The sequence below is a fragment of the Haliaeetus albicilla genome, chromosome Z, assembly GCF_947461875.1.
Source record: "Haliaeetus albicilla chromosome Z, bHalAlb1.1, whole genome shotgun sequence".
NCBI classification, from domain to species: Eukaryota; Metazoa; Chordata; class Aves; order Accipitriformes; family Accipitridae; genus Haliaeetus; species Haliaeetus albicilla.
In genome coordinates, this window is record NC_091516.1 from 1,422,965 (window position 1) to 1,446,599 (window position 23,635).

The following is a 23,635-nucleotide window of genomic DNA, read 5'->3' on the forward strand; positions in this document are numbered from 1 at the left end:
GGGGAAGGAGCGTGAAACAGCTCCATGCAAGCAAATCTGCTCCTGCCATGTATTATGTAGCCTACTCAAAGCCTTTGATAAGGCCAAGGAAGACTTCAGTGTTGGCCTTGTGCTTCCCCATCCACATAAAAGGAGACAGAAGGTGTGGTCTATAAGGTCAGAGATTAACCTTCAGAGTACCTCATTGTTGTATTTTATGTAGACACTCCCTCCAGCTCTTGGAAAAGTGCACGATCTCCCCTGAATGTGCAGCTGCAGGTCATTTTCATGCAAAACATTTAATATGTGCCATATCCAACCAGACTGCAATCAGCAGCCTTTGCGCATGGTGGCTGGGCTTCTGCTGCAAGGAGCAGAGGCAGTGGCATGTGAGGAAGAATGCCTTCAATGCCATGTGCTTCAAAAGCAGTGCTTGGGAGCTTTGCTTTGCGTTCCAGTGGCTGGGCCAGAGCTGCGTGCATGGCCTCACTCGGTACAAATGAAACCACGTCATCCATATGCTGTACATTAAGAGTGTTTGATCTCCTGCTTACTGGCTCACTGCTCAGATGCTCCCTCTTCCTCTCTGTAGCAGCTTTGAGGAGTACAGAGCCTGGTGTCAAAACCTGTAAGTCTGCATGCGTTTCTCATCGGCTCTGTGATGGGAACTGCTGCACTTAACACAAAACAGTTGAGAACATGTTGCTGGCCACAGCCACAAAACCTGCCCTCATCTTTTCCGTGATGGTGGCGGAAAAGAAAATTCCTCAAGTTGTGTTTTCCCACTTAAAGACAAAGGGAAAAGGACTGCCAAAGCGGATGGAATTAAGTCCAACTGATGTAATGCCCAGGTTAGCAAAGCAAAATGCAAATCTCTGAGTGCAGGAATTGTGGCTGTGCCTAGCCAAGGCCACCACAGAGCCACTGCAGCCCCACATGGGCAAGGGACAGCTTGGGTAAGAGCAGGCTTCAATCAAACCGGGTTGATTACTGTGTCACTGCTTACCATGCGTTTTCAAGTCATTTATTGCAGTGGCCCATAAATGTTATGTTCTGCTAAGAAGCTACTGACATCTCTGATACACTTTAAAGATGCTGGTGAGATAGGAAGGGAAAGCTCCACTTTGTAGAGGGCTTGCTGGCCCTTCAGCATTGCCCCATGGGGTTGGGAACCAGGCAATACTGTAACTTGGAAGTGGTACAATGGGGAAGAAGCACAAGCAACAACCAAATAACAATAGAAATGAGTTTTATTTTGTAAAAAGTTATAAAATGAATATTGTACAAAAATAAAGTCTGTAGAGAACTTTGGTTGATTAACACAAATGACTGAGACATAAATTGCAGGTGAAGTAAAAAACTCCAGAAAAGCACACTCCTGTCTTCAGTAAGGTCTAAAAAAACAGAAAAAAAAATCACAAACTTTACCCTTTTGTATTTTGAACATAGTGATTTGCTTTGGTTGCAGCCTCTTCAAGCTGCACAGAAAATGCTTTGGGGCAAGGGAAAGCGCACCTCTGAGCGCTGCCGCTGGTCAACCGCCCAGCAGTGCAGCTGACTCTATGCTTGGCAGGCTTTTATTGCCCAAATCATGCCGATGCTGGTGGCGGTATCAGCTGTACCAGCCCTGCCCAGCATGGAAGGTAAGGTATCCCCATGGCAGTGCGAGAATGGACTCTGTGGGTGGGCTCTGGGGCTGCCCTCTGTCCACCCATGAAAGCAGTGGAGGTCAGGGCTGAATTACATTTCATACACCTGGTATATCTTTCTATGCCTATTCTGGACTTTTTTGACCTCTAGACCCTTCTTCTGTGGCGCCCCAAGGGGCCCAGGGCAAAATGAGTACGGAAAGCCGTTGCATGCATGAGATAAAAGGTCAGACTATCATTTTTTGGTTTTCAGTAGGGATTTTTTTTCTTCCTGTTGTTTTTATGGGAGTTGATGCTTCACGGGTTGTCAGGTATGTCTAGTGACCTGCACTGCTGCTCCTTTGGGAAAAAAAGTCTCCAGAAAAAGAGCTTGCATTAGCGGTCAGTTATAAATGCCTTTGCTGTACAACCTCTCTCATCCTAAGGAAACTGACTGTTCTGCTGTGTGGGTATGATCCTGTAACGTTTCAGCAAATTATACAAAACACTTTGGTTATTTAACACAACTGTTTACCTGCAGGCTACATTAAATCCAGGGCTAACTAGTAAGAGGGATTTAACCTCTTCTATATGGAAATACGGAAGGAAAAGCTTAAATAAATATAACAAGAAATTATAAGGCTAAACGTGATTATTTTCCATCTGTCAATAGTTATATGAGGTCAGTTGGCAAAAAGTGTGAGAAAAAAACGTGGCTACATTTAAATACGACTAAAATTAGTTTTCCTAACAAATCGCTAATGTTGAGCCAAGTCCTGCGACCCTCACTTGTCCAGAGCCATTGCTGCTCCTGCGCATATATGGCTGCAGTAATTTTCAAAAGTGTTAGTGAACAGGAGGAAGGGCTGCAGGCTTTGGCACTACATTTTGTGCATATAATCAGGATTTTGCTTAAAAGAAAAAAAAGGTAAAGTAAGTGATTTTTTGCATTCAAGTTAACACTTTCAATCGAACGCATGGACCGTTGTTCCCAACTCCATTGTCTCTCTGTATCCCCCAAGCACCTTCTACTTTGGCACCTTTGAAAAGAAACTTTAATAAATAAGGAAAGGAGACTCATTAGTGAACTGTAATAAATAACAATAACTTAATCTCAATAAATATCTTCTGTATATTTATGACTCTGAATGGATGCATTGCATCAAGTAGTCTCTGCTCACTCACAATGACCAAATAGAAATGTAGTTACGCAAGTCACATTAGTCCTTTGTAAACCAAAAGAAACACATTTTTGTGTAGGCCGGGCTTGTTATTTCTCTCACCATACTAGGAAGAAGTGCTTAAAAACACAACGTTTTCACAGGTAGCAGAAGAATGAAATCCTACACTCTGTGTTCTGAAGAAACACAAGATGGAAATAACCAAACTTAACCAGTAAGTGGAACTGTTTTGCTTCATATCGATACTGGCCCTAAAGAACTTGAGAACTGGGAATTTTGATATTTGCCCGATATCATCTTACTTACGAGGTTAATCTTATTACAGCTTAGAAGTTGTCCTAAGTGCTTAGGAACCACCCTTCAATGAGCAGCAGCACAATGTGCCTTTCAGTAAAGCTGAGGGCACAGGGGATGACTAAGGTACTCCTAAGCTAGTCCATAGCTAAGCTTCCTGGCACGGATGGTGTAACTACAACACAGTGTGCTATGGCAGGGTTGTGTTTTTAAGCACATTTCCTCATGGATCCAGGTCTCACTGATGGTGGACTGTGTCAAACGGGAAAGAGAGCCTGCATGCCATCCAGCCATCGGCATCTCCACCTGAGCTTTTATTTACTTTCCCGTAGAACGTCAAAAGCCTCCATCCTCCTATGCTGCCTCACGCCCTCCCCCAGCTCTCACGACCCCTCATTCTGCATTCTTGGTCCTCTTTTCTCCATTCTGAGCAGATACATCCCCAGGAACCTTGGTCCCACTCTTTGCATCATAGCAGGAATGCAAAACTGGCACCGCTGCTGGCATGCAGCCATCAGACACATCCACACCTTTTTGCGGAATGTTTTTTCAGTATGTGGTAAACCAGGTTATCGTCCAAAAAGGACAGGTCATCATCAAAGGCTGTGGGTCTGCAACAAGCCTGCTTCACTTTGTCAGTGACTAGTTTTTTCTTTCTGGTTAAGTTTTTTAAAATTTTGTCATAGGTGGTCTCAGCTGCATCACAAGATCCACTGCAATACCGGAAAATTAGCTCTTCTTTGGTTTCGTATCCCAGATCCAAGTCAGTCACGTTTAAATGTATTTCTGTTAAGACGCATCCTCGATTTTTGCCCTTTTGATTCCTCCTTCCCTTTTTGCTGGAATTCTCTATGTTTGCGGCTGCGTTTTGCCGGTTTCTCTCCCGCCTAGAAAAAATCGGAGTCTGTTTATCTGGCGACCTCCTCAGTCTTTTAATGGTGGCTTGAATAAAGTCCACTACCTCATCAAACCGATCCGGATAATCCTCTGGCATATTAGCTGTTTGGGAAAGAGAGAAAAGGCTTTGTCACATGTCAGTTGTCATTAAGTTTGTCCATTCATGGCTCAAGAACATTAGACACATGCAAACTGCTCTGCCCATCACTTCACAGTGCGTACCCAGCACCCTCAGAAATCAGGGAGAATTTGGAATGGTTTAGATCATAATGGAAACTCATTTGGGCAAAACCAAATGAGATATGTATGTATCTCTGTAGGTGTCTGCTGATGCTGGGTAGCACTTCAGCACATCTTTCAATACTGAATGAGCCCTGTCACAATCGAGGGAAGGAAAAGCATGTCATGATACAAATATTAGTTAATGGGTGGAGGAAGCTACTGTAGAGAGGTTTTACAGGCTCTTCGCAGCAAAGCAGCAAAAGGACGAGGGTTCTTTGAAGCAATTTCGTGATTATAATTTTTAATGGTTGTCTTTTCACACCAGCAGCAGTTAGTATTGTCAAAGCCACCTATCAATACGGTTTTTGGGCAGGACAGAAAGGGGAATTTCCTGGGTACCAGCCTGAGCTATTCTTGGCTGAATGCCTGCTTTTTTACTGCTTCTAGGGGATAATTATAATAAGAGCTTTTGAAAAATTTCTCATTGAAGTCTTTTGTATCACAAGATGCTGATTAGACTGAGTAGAAATAGGTCAGAATAGAAGTATTATGTTAATTTTCAAGGGAAATGTTATTAATGCATTTGTTTTTTATGAAGTTAACATAAGCTATTTCATTTTTTGCTTGATATGTACTCTACCAGTGATAAATTATTCAAGTAAATTAAATGTTGAAGTCAATGAAATGTTTTGATACTAACAGAACAAACCTCTTCAAGGAGGGTGAAATTGAATGTGTTCTGATATGTTCTCAGATTTCAGCTTTTCAGCATGATTTGGAAAAAAATTTTATTTTGAAACCTTTAAACTTCCCATAGACTAAATCCCTCAGTGTGATCTGCTTTAGTGAATACAGTAATTTAATGGAGGGTCAGGCTGTCAGGAGCCATGTGTAGGTGCTCTTATGTTGAATTATTAATGATTGTCTCTTAAACACATAAACTACATTGCAGTATTGAGATTTTTTTTTTCTCATTCATTGTGCCAAAAATCAAGACTTGAGGACTCACTTCCTTTGCAGTAAGACCTAAGAGTATGCTTCTTTCTGTACTTAACTCCTAAGTGCCCACTCACACAACAGACCAGTGTCACGCATGCAGCCCTGCGTGTACGGGAGCTCCACCTCCAGAAGGATCCCTACAAATATCCCAAGAACTGCAAACACTGGGAAAGGCAATACCCAACGCAGTGCACCTGCCCAGGGGTTGGCACCTCCACTAAGCCAGGAAGGCTTTCACCCGGTCAGGTGCTGAGACAGGAACAGTTCCTTAGGCAAAGGCTCAGCCCCACGTTTCCCTAATGAGCACTGTAACGGACAGGAGCCCTGATGGGAGACCAGGCAGCACATGCACCCAGCCCATACACTGTGGAATGGACTCTGTTAACACGAGAGAGGAAGACATAAGGTTGCCTCCCATTGCCTAGCGAATGTGTACCTTCATATCCTCAACAGAAGCACCAAATACAGAGGACGTGGGGGCAGCAGTAGTGCAAAAACCTGCTGAAACACAGTCCATCTGCACATAAGGAGGAACATGGACCCCTCTCCGAAGCAGCCACATCCTAGAGGCCCCCCTCCATGACAAAACAGTGATGGATCAGAAGTAGACAGTCTTTCATGGATGGCTCCAGCAAAATAGTACAGACTGGTAAAAGACTAATGAAGGCAAGCAATCTTGTACCTTCACATAATAAGGGTAGCACATGGGAAGTGGGATCCTATAAACTATAGAGTTTGGGACTGGGAAAAGTGAATTACACTTTGTTTTACAGATATCCATGCTAACGGCAACAATCTCGCAGACCAGCGACTGTCAAAAGACATGAAGGAGGGATGGCTGATATCTATACAGCTATATGGGACCTGAACAAGGCAGGGCCCTGCACCAAGCCCCATACTCCTGCGACACCAACGGTAAGCACACCCTTTTTACATTCCTCTGTCATTACCTCTGTAGCAGGTACCAAAATACCTACTGGAGAGGTGTAGCTTGGATAGATGTGTCCATTGGAGCGCCACCCACCTCTGTTGCAGGACAGGCTGGTCTGGCTACACCATACGAATACTGCTCTACTGAGCAAGGTCCAGGTCAAGGCGATGGGTGGGCTACATTCCTTAAAAGCAAGAAGGGGTAGACACCTTGCTAGACTCAGTCAAGCAAGATGACCCACGTGGAGCTGGCATAGCCCCCATTGCTGAAGTACAAGCTTGGCCCCGACACAGATACAGGCTATGTTGGCTATGGAGAGTGAAATACAACCATCAGGGAAGCCTACTAGGGTTTAACAAAATTCCTGCAATGGTCAACCATCAGAAAGGGGACAGGAGGTTGTTACAAGGAAACCCAACCTATACGTGGAGATTCTTGTCTGCAACCTTCAGCCTCATACTTATCCTAAGCCTGGTACGCTGCCAGTGCAGTGAGGGGAGTAAGTGTCCCCCACCTAAGAAGGGAGAAACAAAACTGTGGATTACCTGAAGAGATAACAACCCAACTAGGCACATCATTTTTAAACTTGCAGTTCAGGTGCAAAAATACCACAGTGCTATATGCAGGAGTCTACTTCGGTTAGATATTATTCACACAGTTACAGGGTTCAGGCACTGTCCTGCCCAAGTGAGTCCAAGTGTACCCTGGAGGGTAGATAAGGAGGAGGAAAGTCCCATGTTGTGGACTGTGTCCCTGCTCAGAGCCCATGCTGACATCTACCCAGGTTCATGCATGATCACGACCCCAACTGCACCAAGGGATCTAATGTTGCTGAGAGCCTTCTGTGCTGCGAGTGGCCTATGATATTTAAGGTGGAGGAAACATATCACAGAAGAGCCCTATGCAATGCTGCTAACGCAGGCATGGGGTGTCAACACTGCAGAAGGTGGAAGCAGTAGGGCAAAAAGTAGATCAAGTAATCAAGCCAACAGCATATCCAACTAGAGGAGCACTACCTACACACATGGACTTGCTGCAACCAGAAAATGGGGTAATTGGCAGCACGACTGATCCTGCTAATCTCACTGGGGCTCTAACACAAACCATGCAAGAAGCGCTCCAAGCTGTAACCTGGGATGAGGTGTGCATGGCTGATATATCTAATAGAGCTGGGGACCCCTGTTCAGCTCATCCACTATTGCAACATCAGGCCACTTGGGAGACTCACTGGGAGGGATGCCAGCACTATGAGTAAGATGAACGCCAATTTTCTGTCTCCAGGGTCGAGTTCCCCTTCAGCCCACGGGATTGGAAAATATCCCAAGCAGATATCCAAATCTGTCGAGAGGACTCCTGCAGTGACCCCCAGTATTTAGAGATTACATCACTGGAGAAGACACAAGGCACGTGGGTGATATTAGGGAACCAGTGGGAACAGTGGGCACAGAGGTCTCCTCAAGAAAATGTGCTGGACCTATTGACCCTGGTCAGTGTGTGCTCACCTACAACCACACATGCTGTTATACGTTAACACAATGGCAGCTGTTGTTACTGGGCTACTCAGTGAGTCCTTGCAAGCTGCTGTAAGCAACAACACCTTCTGCCTGTGGGGCCTCAAACTAGTCATGATCAATGCAACAATACCCTTTTTGGGAGCTTCCAACTGGACTGCCAATGTACTCCAAGTCTGCTTCCATAATCTAGCACTGTTCAAGGAACAATCAGCTCGCAGGGGTTTTAAGGAAACCTTAACAGCCAAGAGTGAAGTGAGAGTTGACTTAGCAGCCTATGCCAAGGTGCCAGTCATGACCCAGTAGGGATATTCAGCTGTCCAATAAGTATGGGTGCGAAGCCTGAGAGCCCGAAACAAAATGCTGTAAAAAACCTGAAGCATGACCCTGGGCACCCAAGTGGAAATGCCAGCATTAACACCAGGCGTGATGGGTTGAAACAAGGCACTAGAGGCAAGTGCTAAAGAAGCTACTACCAGACATCATACGCGAGTAAGCAATAACCACTGACCAAAGACTAAAGATGTTAAAAGGCTAATGGACAGAAGGGAAGGTGGAGAAGACTGACAGCAGGACCACCCCATCCTGATGGGCACTTGGTAGATGTGCTCCAGGGATGCCGAGGCCTTTCTGCACCACAGCCACAACATGCCGAGCACTTGTTTGATCTCTGCACTGTGGTAACTGCTGCTGGTGGTGGAGGGGGTGCTGAGCCGATCTGCATGGCCAGGGAACACCACCAGTCATATGGGCTGCCTTGGCATCAAGTGCTGGTTTGCAACCTGAATAAAGCCACTCGATTGAGGGGCACTTAGTTACCCCTCTGCCTCAGTTACCCCTCTGTCTGCTACACTGTTTAGAAAATGTTTGTAGTCTCAGAACGAAGGCCAATAGCCCAGCAGCTTTGCTTCTCTAACACTGCATGGACTGTGCTGACTTGACTGTGCAGCAGGCAGAGCGTTCTGTGGGTATTTCACACCCCTGGGAGAAGCACATATTATTATCCCTTACCATAACATACACAGTTTGCATGTGTGTATATGTGTGTTGTATTTACACATACACACATACAAATATAGCTAATTATACACACACTTTTTTTTTTTCCAAAACAAACTAGTTTACTGACAACACTTGCCTTCTGGTGGAAAAGCTGAGAGAACAAACACGACAGATGCCTGTCACACTGTACAAAGTGCCAGCAGAAAATGCTTAGATACTACAGCAATAAAAGCATTAAAGATCTCTGAGCAGGAGTCCCTGGTACCAAGCTGCAGAGTGTGAAGGAATTACAATTTAAAAATCCAGAGCCACCTAGGATAGGAGGGGACAGGATGGGAGTAGCCCACAACAGCATGTGCTCAATATAGGTTAGCAAAGGTTGGCTCACACATGTGATGCACCTCAAAGCAGGTATTTCCCGAGGGAAAGGACCGTATGTTCTAGAAATATAAAATCCTCCCTCAGGAAACATGGGGCCTCTTCGTATCTTGTTCCCAGCATGGGAAAAAGGCTCACAGACCCCACTGGGGCATTGTGATGGGCTGAGCCCCACCACTTACACTATGGTGCCATGAATACTCACAAGGCCGGTGCAAAGTCATGAGGTTTCTGAAAGCTGTCCGACCAAGTCACTGGGGAAATCCCTCGAAGGTGTCTGCATGGGCACGTGCAAGCATTCTTGCACTGCCTTTGCCCAGCACCCCACCAGCAGGAGCGTGGGGCAGGCAGCGGTGCCGGCAGGCAGCGGTGCCTGCGGGAGCTGTGGCCAGCACGTGTGTCCTGCTCCCACTCATCTCGCTCTCCTGCAGCTCCCTTCCACGGTCCCTCTTTCAGTGCCATGCCAAGGACCTGACCTCCCAGGCAAGAACAGGCAGAGCCTTTTCCTCTGGTGGCAACCAGAGCATGAGTCTACTCTCTAGTGCTGGAGTATCAAGAATGGGGGGTACGGATGGCAGCCGACGTGCTAGTCTGCCTCTGGGTACCTTTTCTGTCTCCCATGTCCAGCTGAACCAGGGCTCTTGATCTGCCAGAAGTTTCTCACATAACCAGAAAATTAATAAAAAAGCAAAAAAAGGAAAAAATGAAACATCACAGCACTGGTGCACAAGGGAATCTAGATAAGTGACCAGGCTGGCGGCAGAGCTGATGAACACCAAAAGTCCAGAACTCCAGGAGTCAAACAAAAAAAGAAGAAATGAGACTCATTTAAAATACTAATTAAAAGACCAAGAATATTTGCATCTTCTGCTTGCAGTCCGCAAGCTGTTTGCTTGCTTTCTGAACCTTTAGGGCACACTCAGATCATAGTTTTGACCTCTTGGGTTAGAACATCCCTCTTGAATGCAAACTTAAATTCTTGCCTCACTGCTCTGCTCTCTGGAACCTGAAGCTTTGACCTGCCCGTCCCGGAGCACAGTCCCTGTCCCCTGGGTACTGCAAGAGCTGGCAGCGTGTACGGGCACAGGATCCTGCAGCCAAACACCTGCGGTGCTCCCCACCGGCCCCTGCAGAAAGCCACCCCGGAGCTCTGCTTTGGGCACACAGGGAAACATGCCTTCCTCCAAGGCATCTTCCCCGCTGCAAACCCCCCAGGGTCTGCCTTTGCATTTCCAATTAACTAGAGACACCACGTGCCAGCACGACCGGGGTCTGATGCCTGTGCTTTTTAGAAGAATAAATTATACAGTGTTCAGATAGACTTCTACATAAAATAGATCTAAATGAGTATCCAAACCAAACTTGTCACATTCAAGAAAACAGTCTCCATTAAGGAAAAATGGACAATTTATTTCTGTCTGTTCAAATGTGATCACAATTACATTTTGTAAAACTATTCCTTTGATTTTACTAGCAACAGATTTATCTTAAAGCCAAATATTCCCCCGCAGTGGCAGTAACCCAGCATGGTAGAGCAAGAAACCCTCCGTTTGTACCTGACCACAAATTGATTTCAGTGGGAACAGATGGATCTTCAGCTTTTAAGCAAAAAACCCAGTTACTCATTTTGGTGCCTGATTATGGATTTGAAAGGCTAACTACAGTCTCTTCTCACCATGCTGTCTATTATGGTTTACAAGAAAAGCTCGAATTATATTAATAGCAAAATAATAATTTATATAAGTGGGTTTTCCTTTTTTTTTTTAATCTCTTAAAACTTGATGTTTTGAGTTATTTGAAACTGTTTGTACTTTATAGAATAGTTTTCCTTACTGATCTCAGTAAAATGTAATCACATCACTGCAGCGCCATTTGGCACTTTGCATATCCTGCACTAAAGTGATGCAATAGAAGTCACATAAGGTATACTAAAAATGATAAAATTAGATTTTTGTTTTACACTGTAGCTTTTATGCATGCATTTGTGGCAGTGTATAGCTACTACATCAAAATGCCAGGCCAAACATTTAATAAAATTACCAGGATATTTCACTTAGGCACAGCTCTCTTTCAATTAGAGGAGTTCAAACAGCAGCATTCAGACTCTAGTTTAAAGTACAATTTCAAAGTTCAAGGGGGTTAATCCAGCTCATTATAATGGTAAGCATTATTTAGAAAATTCAGATCTAGACCTGTGTTAGGATCAAACAGCCCTTTTTCAAAAACAGTTCTGGTACTTTAATCTGCACCCTTCATTGGGAAATATTTTAACTTCCTTTCTTTCCTGGTTATTTTTTAAGTTTCCTCCAAAGTTATACTCACAAAGACGTTTCTTCTTACATTATCTGATAGTGGGAAAGAGACAATTAATGTGCCTCTAACAGTGACTGCAATGAATCATCCTAATTTTTTCTTGCTTATGAAGATTACTCTGGTATACCATTTATTCATTAATTATTTTTGTATTTAGCTTGCTTTGCAGTAGTGTTTTCAGGTACTTATTATAGTGGACATGCCCTGTCTGAACACAGAATCCCTCCATCTCACACCACAAAAACATGCTTTAGCAGACCCTCAGAGTAACCCGTTTGTGGAAGTGCAACCTTAGTGAGGTTAAAATTACTAATGTGATGATCGTTCTGCTTTGCAAAGTAAAAAAGCATCAACTGTGGTGGGGATAAACAATTTATTTTATTGAAAATGAAATATTTTTCATGAAAAACAAAGCCTGTCATGGAGGCATCAAAGCAAAGGCAGGTGTTAAAAATAGTTATGCTGAAAGGTTCTCAGGATTTAAACAATTAAAATACCACCTCTCTGAGGCATGACTTTGCTTTCGCACCTTGCATAAATATCCGTGGGGCTAAGAGTGAAATGGAAAGCAGTCGGTTGTGTCCATTAGGAAACAGAACATCAAACACACCAAGGTCAGCTCATCTTTAAATGTTTAATACTCCCTGCCTCACCAGCTCCCAGGACGTGCTGTGTCCTCCCCTCTGACTCAGGCAGCCCTTAGAAACGGAGCCTCTCACTGGTGTCACTTGTCTCTCATCAAGGAAAAGTGCTAAGTAACCTGGAGGATGGCTCTGGGGCCACTTACACCAGTCAGGTACGGTAAGGCAGCACTGGAAAAAGGCACAGGGTTAACCTTCCTGGTGTGCTTGCTCCTGATGGAGCAGCCAAGATCTGTGTTTGTAGCTCACTAGCTAACCCTGCCACTTCCCATGTGTTGGTCATAATGGCAAACCTGCAGAGTACTTGGTATTTTCGCACTGCCACACTTGGCAGTGCCTCCCCTTGCATCCTGTGCCTGCTTTCTCACAGGTATGAAATGCTGGTTCCCACCAGGAGAAGAAAGGGGAGAAACAACAGGACCATCATCATTGCTCCCAGCTGGGGGAATTCCCTGAGACCAAGGGGAAACAGCAAGGTCAGATGAACTGGCTGAAGAAAAGGAAGCTGTCTGGCAAGCTGACCTGTCCACAAGAGTTTCTTGTTCTTCATCCGCTCCAGGTGGGGTCGTTCACAAGATCCTGCCTGACTTTGGGGACAGTTCTTGAGGTTTTGTGACAGCTCCTGAAGCAGCTGCCAGGAGCCTGACTGCACTAGGGCCTTATTGTACGAGGCTGTGCAGGTACTCAAGCACCCACGAAGCAGTCTCTGCATCTCAAGAAGTTATGGCATAAAAAGTGTAAAAGGGGAAACAGGAAAAAGTGGCAGTGCCCTGCCTGAAGCCAGTGATGGAGCAGGAGCCAAACCAGGGCAAGGCACATACCTGCCTATTGTCTCCTTACTAAGGCCTTGTACCCCTCCAAATCCATACCATGCTGAGTAAATACTCAGCTTCCCAGTAAAACCTGGGTTTACACTTAAAATTTGGTTCTGTCCCAACCCTGCGAGAACCTCAGAGGAGTACATATGAGTGGGACATGGAATCTGTGACCTCTATTAGCAAGAACGCATGCAGCCACCTAACAGGCACGGCGCTGAGACTTTAATGGAGGAAATACTGTCGGTAATAAAAAGAAATTCTCTTTAGCACCCCTGGTGCAGAAGTGATCCAGCCCAGCCCTCGCATGACATCACTAAAAACCCACACTGGTCACCCAGCCCCACTTTAGTGCCAGCTCTCTGAATGGGAACAGCATTCCTAAATAAATAACAGCAGCTGTTCCCGGGCTGCCTGTGCTCTTACACTGCATCTCCTGTTGGATATTAGGGGTGTTCCCAAGGAACAAGCATAGGCAGCAAAGCAGCGGGAAGGGACCCTATCCCAGTCTCTTCCCTGGGGACAGTAAAGCAGAGCCGTCTGGGCAAAACCATGTCTGATGCCCCTCTTGCGGCAATCTCTGCTACAATCAGATTTTGATCTGACCTATAAACAATATGTGTTCTTCCACTGCTGCCTTTCACTACCTGCATTTCCCTGTGTTTACAATAGGAACAATACAAAAAGTTTTAATATTTCAGTTTGGAAAATGTTATTATTATAATAATCAGTCCCTGTCTCTAGGGCACGTGCTACGTGCTCTGCTGCAGAAGGTCTCATGTTGGGATGTGGGGACCATGGCCTGCCAGACAGTGCTGGCGTGTGCTCAGAAGAGCAAGCGCCTTCTCAGCCACTACGCTGGATCCACACCTCCCCGTCAGAAATTTCCTGAGTAATAGCTGGTTTTGCCAAAGAAATCTTACACGCTTGGGATGGGAGCAGAGGTAGTCCAGATGTTTGTGTGTAGCTTGTTAGTTAAAGGGGATACAACGAGCTTGCCTCTACAAACGTGGCCACCTGAGAAGATTTGGCATACTGCTGTAACACTGCCTGGCCCCGACACAGGAAAACGAGTACTTTGATTTCAGTGTTTGCTTCTTTTGAAGCTTATTCATGTTCAATAATCATTAAAGCATTTGTACAAGTCCCACTGACTTCAGAGAAATGTACCTGTGGGTTTCAGTTTAAGTGCCGTACCAATACATACACCCTAAATATCTGCTAAATCATACAATCTGGCTTTATTCCTTGAAAAGAATGCTGATATTTGAAATGCCTCATGTAATTAATATGCTATCCTTGATCTTAAAAACACACATACTTTAACGTATATTTTGTGTCTTAATGCTTTGTTTGTACCTGTCTCAAATAAACCTTTTTGATTCTATTTTCTTTTTTCTTCTTTGTAAGCAGGACTGGATTTCCAGGAATCATTGAAATCCTTCCTTTGGTTCCCCTTACCAAATATCACTTAATCAGAGACTACAGTGGGTTTTATAAAAAATGACTATTCTGCAGTGTCAACCACTCTACCAGCACTAATGTGGCAGTGGCCTATTTAGATGTCTGATGGTCCTGAACGTGGTTATGCTGCAATATTTAGTATTCCTCATTTATTGCTTGCCATTAACTTATTACCTCAGAAGTATGAGAATCCACAACAAGTGTAGTTATGCAGGGTCTTGCCTGTGTACTGCAAGTCTTAAGTTGCAGTTGCTTAGCTGATAGTGTGCGGGGAGGATGAAGACTGGATATTTGCACTAGATGTCCATCCCTATCATCTGCGATTTTGGGGGATGGGACTCAATGATCCCAATGGCTTATCTCAGCCTCTGTAACTTTAAATATTTTAAACCTCCTTTACGCAGCCCTAATCAGGAACAGTATAATTTATAAAGACATTACAACCTTTCAATCCGATGATCCTCTTCTAGTGGACAAATCATGCCTCCCCCATCAATTCATCAATAGTCACTATGCAGCTGAATTCTTCAGCCTTTCAAGAAGGGTTTTGCAGCTTGTCATCTGCAGACTCTGAACACGGGGATTTCTAAAATATATTGAAGAGGCCTATGAAAAGTAACCGAGAAAAGCATGTTCAGGTATGTTATCTAGCAACCCATACCTGCAAAACATCTAAAAGGATCCACACTTCCACTGGGAAGTTTTTGAGGTCCCTAAATTGAAAAGCAGCAAAGACATAAAACTTTAAACAAAGTATACCTCTTAAAATGAGAATAAAAACATATTCTCTTGCACTTCCACCCTTTCCTCCTTAAGTCCCAGAATACCCTTCGTAGGAGTATATTCAATATTTATACCTGAGACTGCAGAGAAGCCAGCTTCTAGGCCTACATGCATCTGGATTTAACCAGATGTGTCCTGTTCCTTCTTTTTCTAGAATTTTGCCCATGAATGGGCCAGCCTGAATGCTTGAGATTTCTAGATGCCTACATAAGCTGGGCGTGCCTATGCAAACGAACTTTACTATATATATGCTGGCCCAAGGACACAGGCACACTCTGTCTGACACTGGCTGGGTGCACCGGCTGCACCAGATACACACAGATCAAATGACGCAGTGTGGCACCTGCTTGGTGTGGCAGATACCTCTCCGATGCATTGGAATTACTGCGCATGGGCAGGTTACCTCTGTAGCTTCTGGGCATCTTAAACTAAAGCGCATCTGCCACACTGTAGGTGTGTTGAGCAGGAAAGCCTGGACAGAAACATGAGAGTTCTGGTTCGTAACACTGAATGTGCCTAATAAATATTGTAGGGAAGGAAATGCATTCAGTTGGAAGTATAATTTAGCCTTAAAGAGCCCTACAGTATCACTGTTTATTCTAGACACTTTCCATATTAGTTGGTAGTGTTGCCAGCTAAATGCTTAACATTAAATACCCCTTAGCAGGGGTATGACGAATTTTTAACAGAGGTATAATGTACACATACCATGGTGTGTTACAGCGTAACAAACACACCAAAGGAGCTCCAACAACAAATGACCATCTAGTGGCCTTAGAGTAACTCAGATGTTATAATGCAAAAAAACACCTTTTCCTCCTATTAGGAGGGAAAAGTCCATGGTGAGATTTTTCATTTAATTCTAACATGCTTACCGCTAGTTCTTACTAAAGATGCTCACTTGATCAAGAGACTATATATCATAACCTGGACCTCAGGATACTCCAGTCCTCACATACACGTTGATTATAGCCATACAGCAGCAAGCAGTTACAAAATGTACTCGCTGGGAACTGCATGTAAGTCAAACCAAGTGTTTGGCTCCCTCTGCGCTGTCACGCTTCTGAAGCTGCTGACTTAGTATTCAGTTTATAATAATTTGGTTTATCTTTGCTCTGTCTGCACTTGCTATTTAAGCTGTGTTCTTCCCCCCAGCAGACTGCAGCATGAGGGAAACAAAGAAAGGGTTTTCTAACCTCACAAGCTCTACAGCTGCTCTTTGTGTGAAATAAGCTACCCCATGAACACTGACACCTAAAACACCTACAAACACTGGATTCATCTCAAATGCACGGCATTTATGGAGGCTACTCTCACTCCAGCCTCCAGTCCACTAAAAAATGCAGAAGACTGCAATTGCCAACACCCTCTGCCATCTCTAATTACTGCCCGGAACAGCAAAGGTCAGCACATTACACCTGATCAGCACAGGAGGTTAGGACCTTGCCTGTAGGCTGGAATGAAGGAAGGGTTCGAGCCAACCTGAAAGGGATGGGGTAACATCAGGTGACCTCAGAGCACTGCAGGGAAAGCAATCCCACCAAATGTGAAGACAAAAAGGTGTCAAGGGCCTGGGAAAACCGATCTGTGCTCCAACAATGTGTTTGGCCTGCCCTTAGGAGCAGGACTTGATCTCTAACCCCTACCAACCCCTGCTGCAAGCGGTATACGGGTGACCTGACCTCTCTGGAGTTAAGAGCAATGCACACAGAGTGTGGCTACTACTCCCCACCCAGCCTGCATAGGGATTGCTTTGGGGGACAGCAGTGCACCCCGCTTTGAACGCACACAGCACCCAGTCCTGCTCAGCACCCACACACTGCCCTATGCAGATGAGCCAACCTGGGTAATGACAGCACTCCCACTGCTTTGTGAACCGCCTCTTGCAAAGGCCCTCGGTGAAGCTGCTGACCAACAGCATCCACAGAGATATTAATACAGGGCAGGTCCACCAGCAGATGAGCCAGGGAGCTGCAAGCGTGCCTGCATGCTCGTGGCACACTGCCCTCTGCTTGTAAGAGAAACCTCGAAGAGGACAGGGAAGTCAAGATGGTGTAGACGTGACTCCTCTTCTGTATACTGTTCTATGTCTGCCATGTGTTGAAGGGTGCATGCCACCAAATGGTAAGCAGAGAGAAACAAATATGTCAAAGACACTGATGGTGGTGACTCAAACAAAGTGCCGCTGCAGTGGGAAGGCAGCGATGTGCCCAGGTAGGATCAGCCTCATGGGCTCTGTTGTTTGCAGACTGCTCTGCAGGCACCACACACTTTCAAATCAACTAAAAATGGCGTAAAAGTGGATCGAAGTATTTCACTGCTCTCTTACAGCCGCCTTTCTGCAGGTCTCCTCTGACTCATCCGACTTGGCAACGTAGCAGAGAGGAGTTTCTGACTTTTGGGCATGGGTGCTGCATAAATTGCTGCCATGCAAAGACCACAGGAACTCCCTGGGGTTTCCCCACTTTGCCTTGTGAATAACAGCACTGCTTACTTTTCCCTTACAGCCAGGCCTGTCTATTTGTGATCTCCAGGGTTAAGAGATTGAGACCAAACTATCAGCCCTTTCTCAAATGACTGTCCTGGGCAATAACCTGTGACCCAGCTCTGCCTGGCAAAGCCTACGTCTGTACCCTGGAAACAGAGATTTCTGGAAGAGGCTGTCTATTGATACCACCACCGCTCAGTTAAAACACAGGTCGTCTTTCTTCCCACTTCTTGTTTACCCAATCCACAGACAAAAAAGATGCAACAATGAGAAGTTTTGGACAGTAGGAACAGACAAGACTGCTACTGCTACCTGTGCCCTTGAGCTGCTATGGTGAAACCAGCTCACCAGGAACCATATTCCCAAAAGTAAGTTTCAAGATAAAAGCAAGCATCATACTAATACTACCACCCTGGAAAGATGGAGCATTAATGTTCTCCCACTCTGCAGCTTCTGCCAGACCTACAAACTGACTGGTGCTGCTTCCCCCCGCGCCCCTGCAATGCTCTTCTTGCCACCGGTGGTGCAGCAAGCTTGTGCAGACAGGACCAGCACAGTGGCCTGAAAAGCTGACCGCTGTCTTTTGTAGGACAGTACCTATCCCAACATGCAGCTTGCCGTGGACAAGGTCACCATGACGGCCCCCCAGCCCTGGCAGGCTGGAGCCCTGTGAGGAAGCACTTTTGGCCAAACCTCCCTGCCTGGAGAGGCTGAAAACACGTCAGGGGCTGCTGGTCTGTGAGCACCAGGAGCCCGGGCTGGGATGGGCGGAGGCAGCAGCCTAGGCAAGATTCCAGCAGGGGGGAAACACAAGCAAGGAAAGGAAAGAGAGAAGACTAAATGAGGAAGGACAGAGATGTGGGTGCAGAAGAGGAGATGGCTGTTGGGGAGGGAACGAAGGAGTCACAGCACAGGATTCCCCACTTGGTGCCTCCACGCTGTGTTAGCCTGGCTGCTCCCGGAGAGACCATAGCGGGACTGCCTGTGGCTGGAGCTGCGGCAGGCACAGAGAAAGGACATGCCTCCAGCTAAGGTGATAAAAATGAATCCCAATTACTGGATACCTTCTGCATCCTGCAACGAGCTAAACAGAGAGGGCTGAGCAAAGGCAAAAGCAGCAACCTCCAAGCTGTGTCTGTGCCTTTGCTAAGTGAACATCTCCACAATTCATGTGAGTATTTTGCCACTTCTCACTGAGTCATATTAATTCTCACATTAAAAAGCCACCAGAGTTAGCGTAACGCTCACATACCACTGTGAAAATCCTGTATCTGCTATTGTAGGAGACCTATTATTAGCGAGGCATTATTATTATCTGTCATTTGGACTGTAAGCTGCCTTACTGTGAGCTGGTTCATGTGGATTGCTCTGCACCAAGCTCCTAACCCTGCCACCGCTACTATTCTGTAAATTTCCATGCAGACACATTAATTTCAGGATCAGGATCCAAGGAGGATTTAATGGAACTCAGCAGCGCTCTAGGATGTGTACAGTGCCTCCCACCATGGAGTCCAACCTCCATCAGGACTTGCGCCCACTACAGGCAGTGAATAATTGCATTGGCAGGTCTGAGCAGGGAAAGGTTGAAGCGGTGGGGAAGGAGTTTAAGTGCCTGCGCGGCGAGGTGTATGCACCTGATCCTGCTCCCAGCTCCTCTCCATACAACTACCTTTCCCATCTCTCCAGGTTTTTCAACCAAAGGGATCTTAGGACTGCCAGGAGAGTAGGACTGGAGGTGGGGGGGAAGGGGGAGCATTGCCACCACAATTGCCAACCCCAAGCTTTGGAGGATGACTTGGTTTGGAGCTGCTGGAGCCAGACCAGAGCCAGTGACCCTGCCTGGGGGAGAAGTGGGGGCAGAAAGCGTGGGGGGGTCCTTTCCTCACCCAGATGCCTGAGCGAAGGGGAGCAGGTTTAGCAAGACAGACAGCAGTCGCTACAAAGGGGAATGTTTCTTACAGTCACTGTGCACAGCATAGGGAGGCAGCAGGCTGATGGGGGAGAGATCGTCTTCAGGCCCCTCTACCACTGAAGGGGGCCCCTTGAGAGGCGTCTTACCGGTGGGCAGGGGCGAGGTGGAGACCGTGTTGAGCAGCACCACGCAGACAGCCACAACATCCCATAACTTCATCTTAGATCTCCTTCCAACACGGGCCCCTGGCAGAGAGGAGAGGCAGGGTTAGCCCCCAGCTGCTGCGCTCCCCCAGTTCTGCCCCCTCCCTGCCAGCCCAGAGACAAAGCTGAGCAGCCTCGCACCCCAGATCAGCCTGGTCCACGCTGGCCAGGCCCGGGGACAGAGCAGGGGGAAACAACCTGTGCCCAGCTCAGCCTCCCACCCCTACTGCCTCCCAGAGCGAGGGAGGTGGGCTCTCCTCAGCGAGAGGTGTGGGAGCGGGAGGCACAGGATGGCTTCCAGCCCCTCTGTGCCCAAGCAAGCTGCTTTGGGGGATATGAGCAGGCAGGTCCCAGAAGCCTGCGGGTGGGGGTGTGTGGTGTGACCGTGTCCCTGTGCTGGCAGGCAGGTCACCTTGTGCTTGTCCTCCTCCAGCACCCGGGCAGCACCACGGCACCTGTCTCCGGGCTGGGCCAGGGCAGACCAGGCTGATCCGGGGTACGGGGATGTGCAGATTTGTTGTGCTACAGGCAAACCTTCCCTTTCCCTCTCTTCTCCTTCCCCTCTCCTTTTCCCTTTCCCTTTCTTTTTTTTCCCTCTTTCCCCTTTCCCATCCCCTTCCCAGTCCTCTTTCTCTTTCCTTTTCCTCTTTTTCATTTTTCTCTCCTTTTTGCCTTCCTTCCCTCTTCACTTGCCACCTTTCCTTTCTCCATCCTCTTCCTGTTTCCCTTCCTTTCCCCTTTCCCTTTCTCGTTGCCTTTTCCCCTTCTCTTCCCGTTTCCCTTTCCCCTTGTTTCAGCATTTCCTTTCCCCTTTCCTCTTTGTTTCCACCTCCCTTTCATCTTCCTCTCCTTCTCGCTTCCCTCTCCTTCGCTGTTTCCTCCTCCTCTACGCTTCTTTCTTCCCCTGCTCCTCTTTCTTTTCCCTGCTCCTTCCCCTTCCCTTCTCCCTTTCCCTTTTTCTTATCTCCTCCTCGCTCCCCGGTCCCCCCGCCCGCACTCAGCCACGGCACGCACCCGATGCCCGCCGCCCGCGGATGGCGGCCGCCCCCAGCCCGGTTCCCTTCGGCCCGGACGGCGGCACAGGGCAGCGTCCGGCCCGGGGGGGGCCGGGGGGCACCCGCGGCGGCCCCGGCTCCCGCGGCGGGGCTCGGCTGCCGCCCGGGGCCGCCCGGCGCCCGCCGCCCCGTGCGCGCTTTTCCCCGTCGGCCGCTGCCTTCGCACCTCGCCGGGTCCGGGGGCGGGTGGGGGGCGGCGGGTCGGCCCTGTGCCCCCGGGAAGGGCGCCCGCCCCGGCCCGCCCGCCCCGCCGCGGCCCCCGCCTCGCCCTCACCTCTGAGCTGGTCTCGTCGGACCCGAGATGGACATTAACGCCGGGGAGCCGAGTGGCCGGACGGGCGATGCATGTGGGCCAGGTCGGGAGCCGACCGCCGGGACCCTCTTTGCGCGGGGGGTGCGGGGGGGCAGGGGGAGGAGACGTGTGGAGGTGGGGTGGGGGGGGGGGGGGGCAAGGTCGCAAGTCTGGATGGAGGCAGAGGGGAGCCGCCAGCACAAGCCCCGGCGGCCTCCCCCGCCGCCGCCGCCGCCGCAGGTGCTGTGTCCGCGGCAGGAGCGGTGCCGCGGGGGTCTCTGCCCGCTCCGGCCCCGGAGCCGCGCTCAGCAGCGGCGGGAGCGGCCCGAGCCGCGGGGAGCGCCGCCTGGCAGCGGGAGCTGGCTCTGGGTGCTGCTCTTGGGACCCTGCCTGGAAATCTGAGAAAGACACTCCATCAACAACTGCGGGGAGTCAGATGAAGACATCAGGGCTCCTGTAACGCCAGCTGGTCCAGCACCGCGGGGAGCCGCGCACCGCTCGGACACGCACGCAACGGCGGGAAGGAAAAAAAAAAACAAAACAAAAACCCAAAAACCAACAAACCAACCCCAGACAAAAAAGCCCACCAAAAAACCTCACCCCAGCGGAGGAGGGGAGGGAAAAAAATAACTAAAAAAAAAAAAAAAAAAAAAAAAAATCAAACCACCCCCCTCAGCCTGCTGGGAGAATCAGAGGCCGGCGCTGGGATTTGTAGAGCCGGTAGCAGCAGCAGCAGCAGCGAGGCTTCCTCCTCCAGATCGGGGGTCCCGTCGCGGCGAAAGCTTAGATCCAAGCGGGGAGCGCGGCGGGACGCCGGGCCGGTGCCGGGGAGCACCCGCTCCGGCTGCCCCGGCTGGGCCTGGGCGCTCCCGGCTGCCCGGGCGCCGGCGGGGCTGGGCGGGCGGGGGCGCGGGGCCGGGCGAGGCGCGGGGGGCGCCGCACCCGCGGGCGGAGGGGAGCGCGGAGCCGGACGCGCGGACGCGGGGGCTTTGCCAGGGCGACTCGGCGCCGCAGATGGATTTATAGGGCCCTTTGGCAGTGACGCGCCCTCCGCTGATTCGCTTTCAGACCCAAACACACGCTGGCCCCCCGCACCGGACCCCGCGGAGCCTCCAAATATCTCCCGGCTGAAGTCACCGGCCTGACATACCGTGGGCTGCGCGGCCGCCGGCGCAGCCCCGCGGCACCCGCTGGCCCCGCGGCGGCGGCGGCGGGGCCGGGCCGGGCCGGGCCGGGGTAACCCAACACCGCGTCGCCCTCCGTCGCCCCCCCCCCCCCCCCCCGCCCGCCCCAGTGCCGCTCCTCCGCGCTCCCGCCGCCGCGGCCGGGCGGCCGGACGGACCGACGGGCGGCGGCGGGCGGGCCGCCCCCTCCTCGCCCCTCGCCGGCCGCAGGTGCCGCCGGCGCGGGGTCGTCCCCCGGCAGCCGCGCTGCGCCGCGGGGCCCCTGGGCGCAGGGCGGCCCCTGCGCGGCGGGCGGCGGGCGGTCTCGCCGGAGGCCGCTGCAAAGTCGCTGTAAACGGTCTCGGCTTTCAGCCCTCCGCCGTGTATTTATGACTCACCCAGTTGTCCGGAGGTATGAGGTCCTCATGTCGCCGGTGCTATGAAATTAACGCGGCGCAGCCCGGGCGGGCGGCGGGGGAGCGCGCAGGGCTTGTGCGGCGGCCGAGAGACCGGCCGCTCCGTCCGCCCTGCGCTGCTGGCTTTTTAAAAATTTATTTATTTTTCGCTTTCGGGTGTTTGTTTTGGCGGGGAGGCGCTGGGCTATGGGATGGAGCCGCGAAACCCCCAGGACACCGACCAGCTTTGCTCCCGGAGCGCGCCGCGCCGCTACAGCGCCGAGCACCGGAGCTGCGGGGACGGAGGGACCCGCGCTGGGCACGGCCGGGCCGGCGGCAGAGCTGCCCCGAGGGTTGCAACCTGGCTGCGGGTCTGTTTCCATATTCCCCCCCCCCCCCCGCCCCGGGTGTGTGTATGTGTGTGGTTATGGTCGTGCATTCACGTGTGTGGTTACGGCTGTGCATTCACACGGGTGCGCACCGGCTCGTCCCTCTCTCCCGGGAAAGGCGAGCAAATCCGCGGGCAGCCCCGCCGGTGACTGCTGCCCGGTCCCGGCCCCCCCCCCGCGGGCGCGGCTGCCTGCTGCGGCGGGGGCGGCCACGGCTGCTGCCGGGGGGGGTCCGGCGGGGCGGGGAAGGGGGGGGGAGCGGCGCCGAGGCTCGTCCTGCCCGGGCACCGTGGGCTGCCTTTCCCCGACTCTGCCCCCACTGGGCCACCTCGTCTGCTGTATGCCCCTTCCACTTTCCCTCTCCCTTCCCCTTCGCCTTCCCTTTCCCTTTTCCCCTTCCCCTTCCCTTTCCCTTTCCCTTCCCCTCCCTTCTGCCCCATTCCCCTGTGTATGTCCCAGCCAGCCCTAGCCCCACAGTGAGAGGATGCAGGAGGCAGGTGGGACCGGCTCCAGCTGCCTGTCCCGGGCTTTCTGCAAAGTCCTTGCTGCACTCCTTGCAGCCTCTCTGCACCCCTTGGCTAGGAAGTAGGATGAGAACCTCAAGCACGGACCCCAGAGCCAGGGGTGTGCACGCCAACAACGCTTGTTTGCTCTTCTTCATCAGTGTGAAGCAGGCAGAATCCTCCAAGCACCCAGTTCT

General features: G+C 49.7%; 1 protein-coding gene across 3 annotated transcripts; it reads right to left on the reverse strand.

Annotated features, from left to right (window-relative positions):
• Positions 1 to 1,211: 1,211 nt before the first annotated feature.
• Positions 1,212 to 22,197, reverse strand: GDNF (glial cell derived neurotrophic factor). 3 transcript variants are annotated; one of them, XM_069777581.1, is made up of 4 exons: positions 20,971 to 22,197; positions 19,486 to 19,683; positions 3,613 to 4,081; positions 1,212 to 1,373 (listed from the first exon to the last, which is right to left on the reverse strand). In XM_069777581.1, exons 2-4 carry the CDS (start codon positions 19,655 to 19,657, stop codon positions 1,364 to 1,366), a joined length of 651 nt encoding a protein of 216 aa, XP_069633682.1. In that variant the 5' UTR covers positions 19,658 to 19,683; positions 20,971 to 22,197; the 3' UTR covers positions 1,212 to 1,363. The 3 variants fall into 3 exon arrangements, with proteins under 3 accessions (XP_069633682.1, XP_069633683.1, XP_069633681.1); XM_069777582.1 differs by having other exon boundaries at positions 1,212 to 4,081; positions 19,585 to 19,683; positions 20,971 to 22,196; XM_069777580.1 differs by having other exon boundaries at positions 1,212 to 4,081; positions 20,971 to 22,193.
• Between the last annotated feature and the right edge of the window lie 1,438 nt (positions 22,198 to 23,635).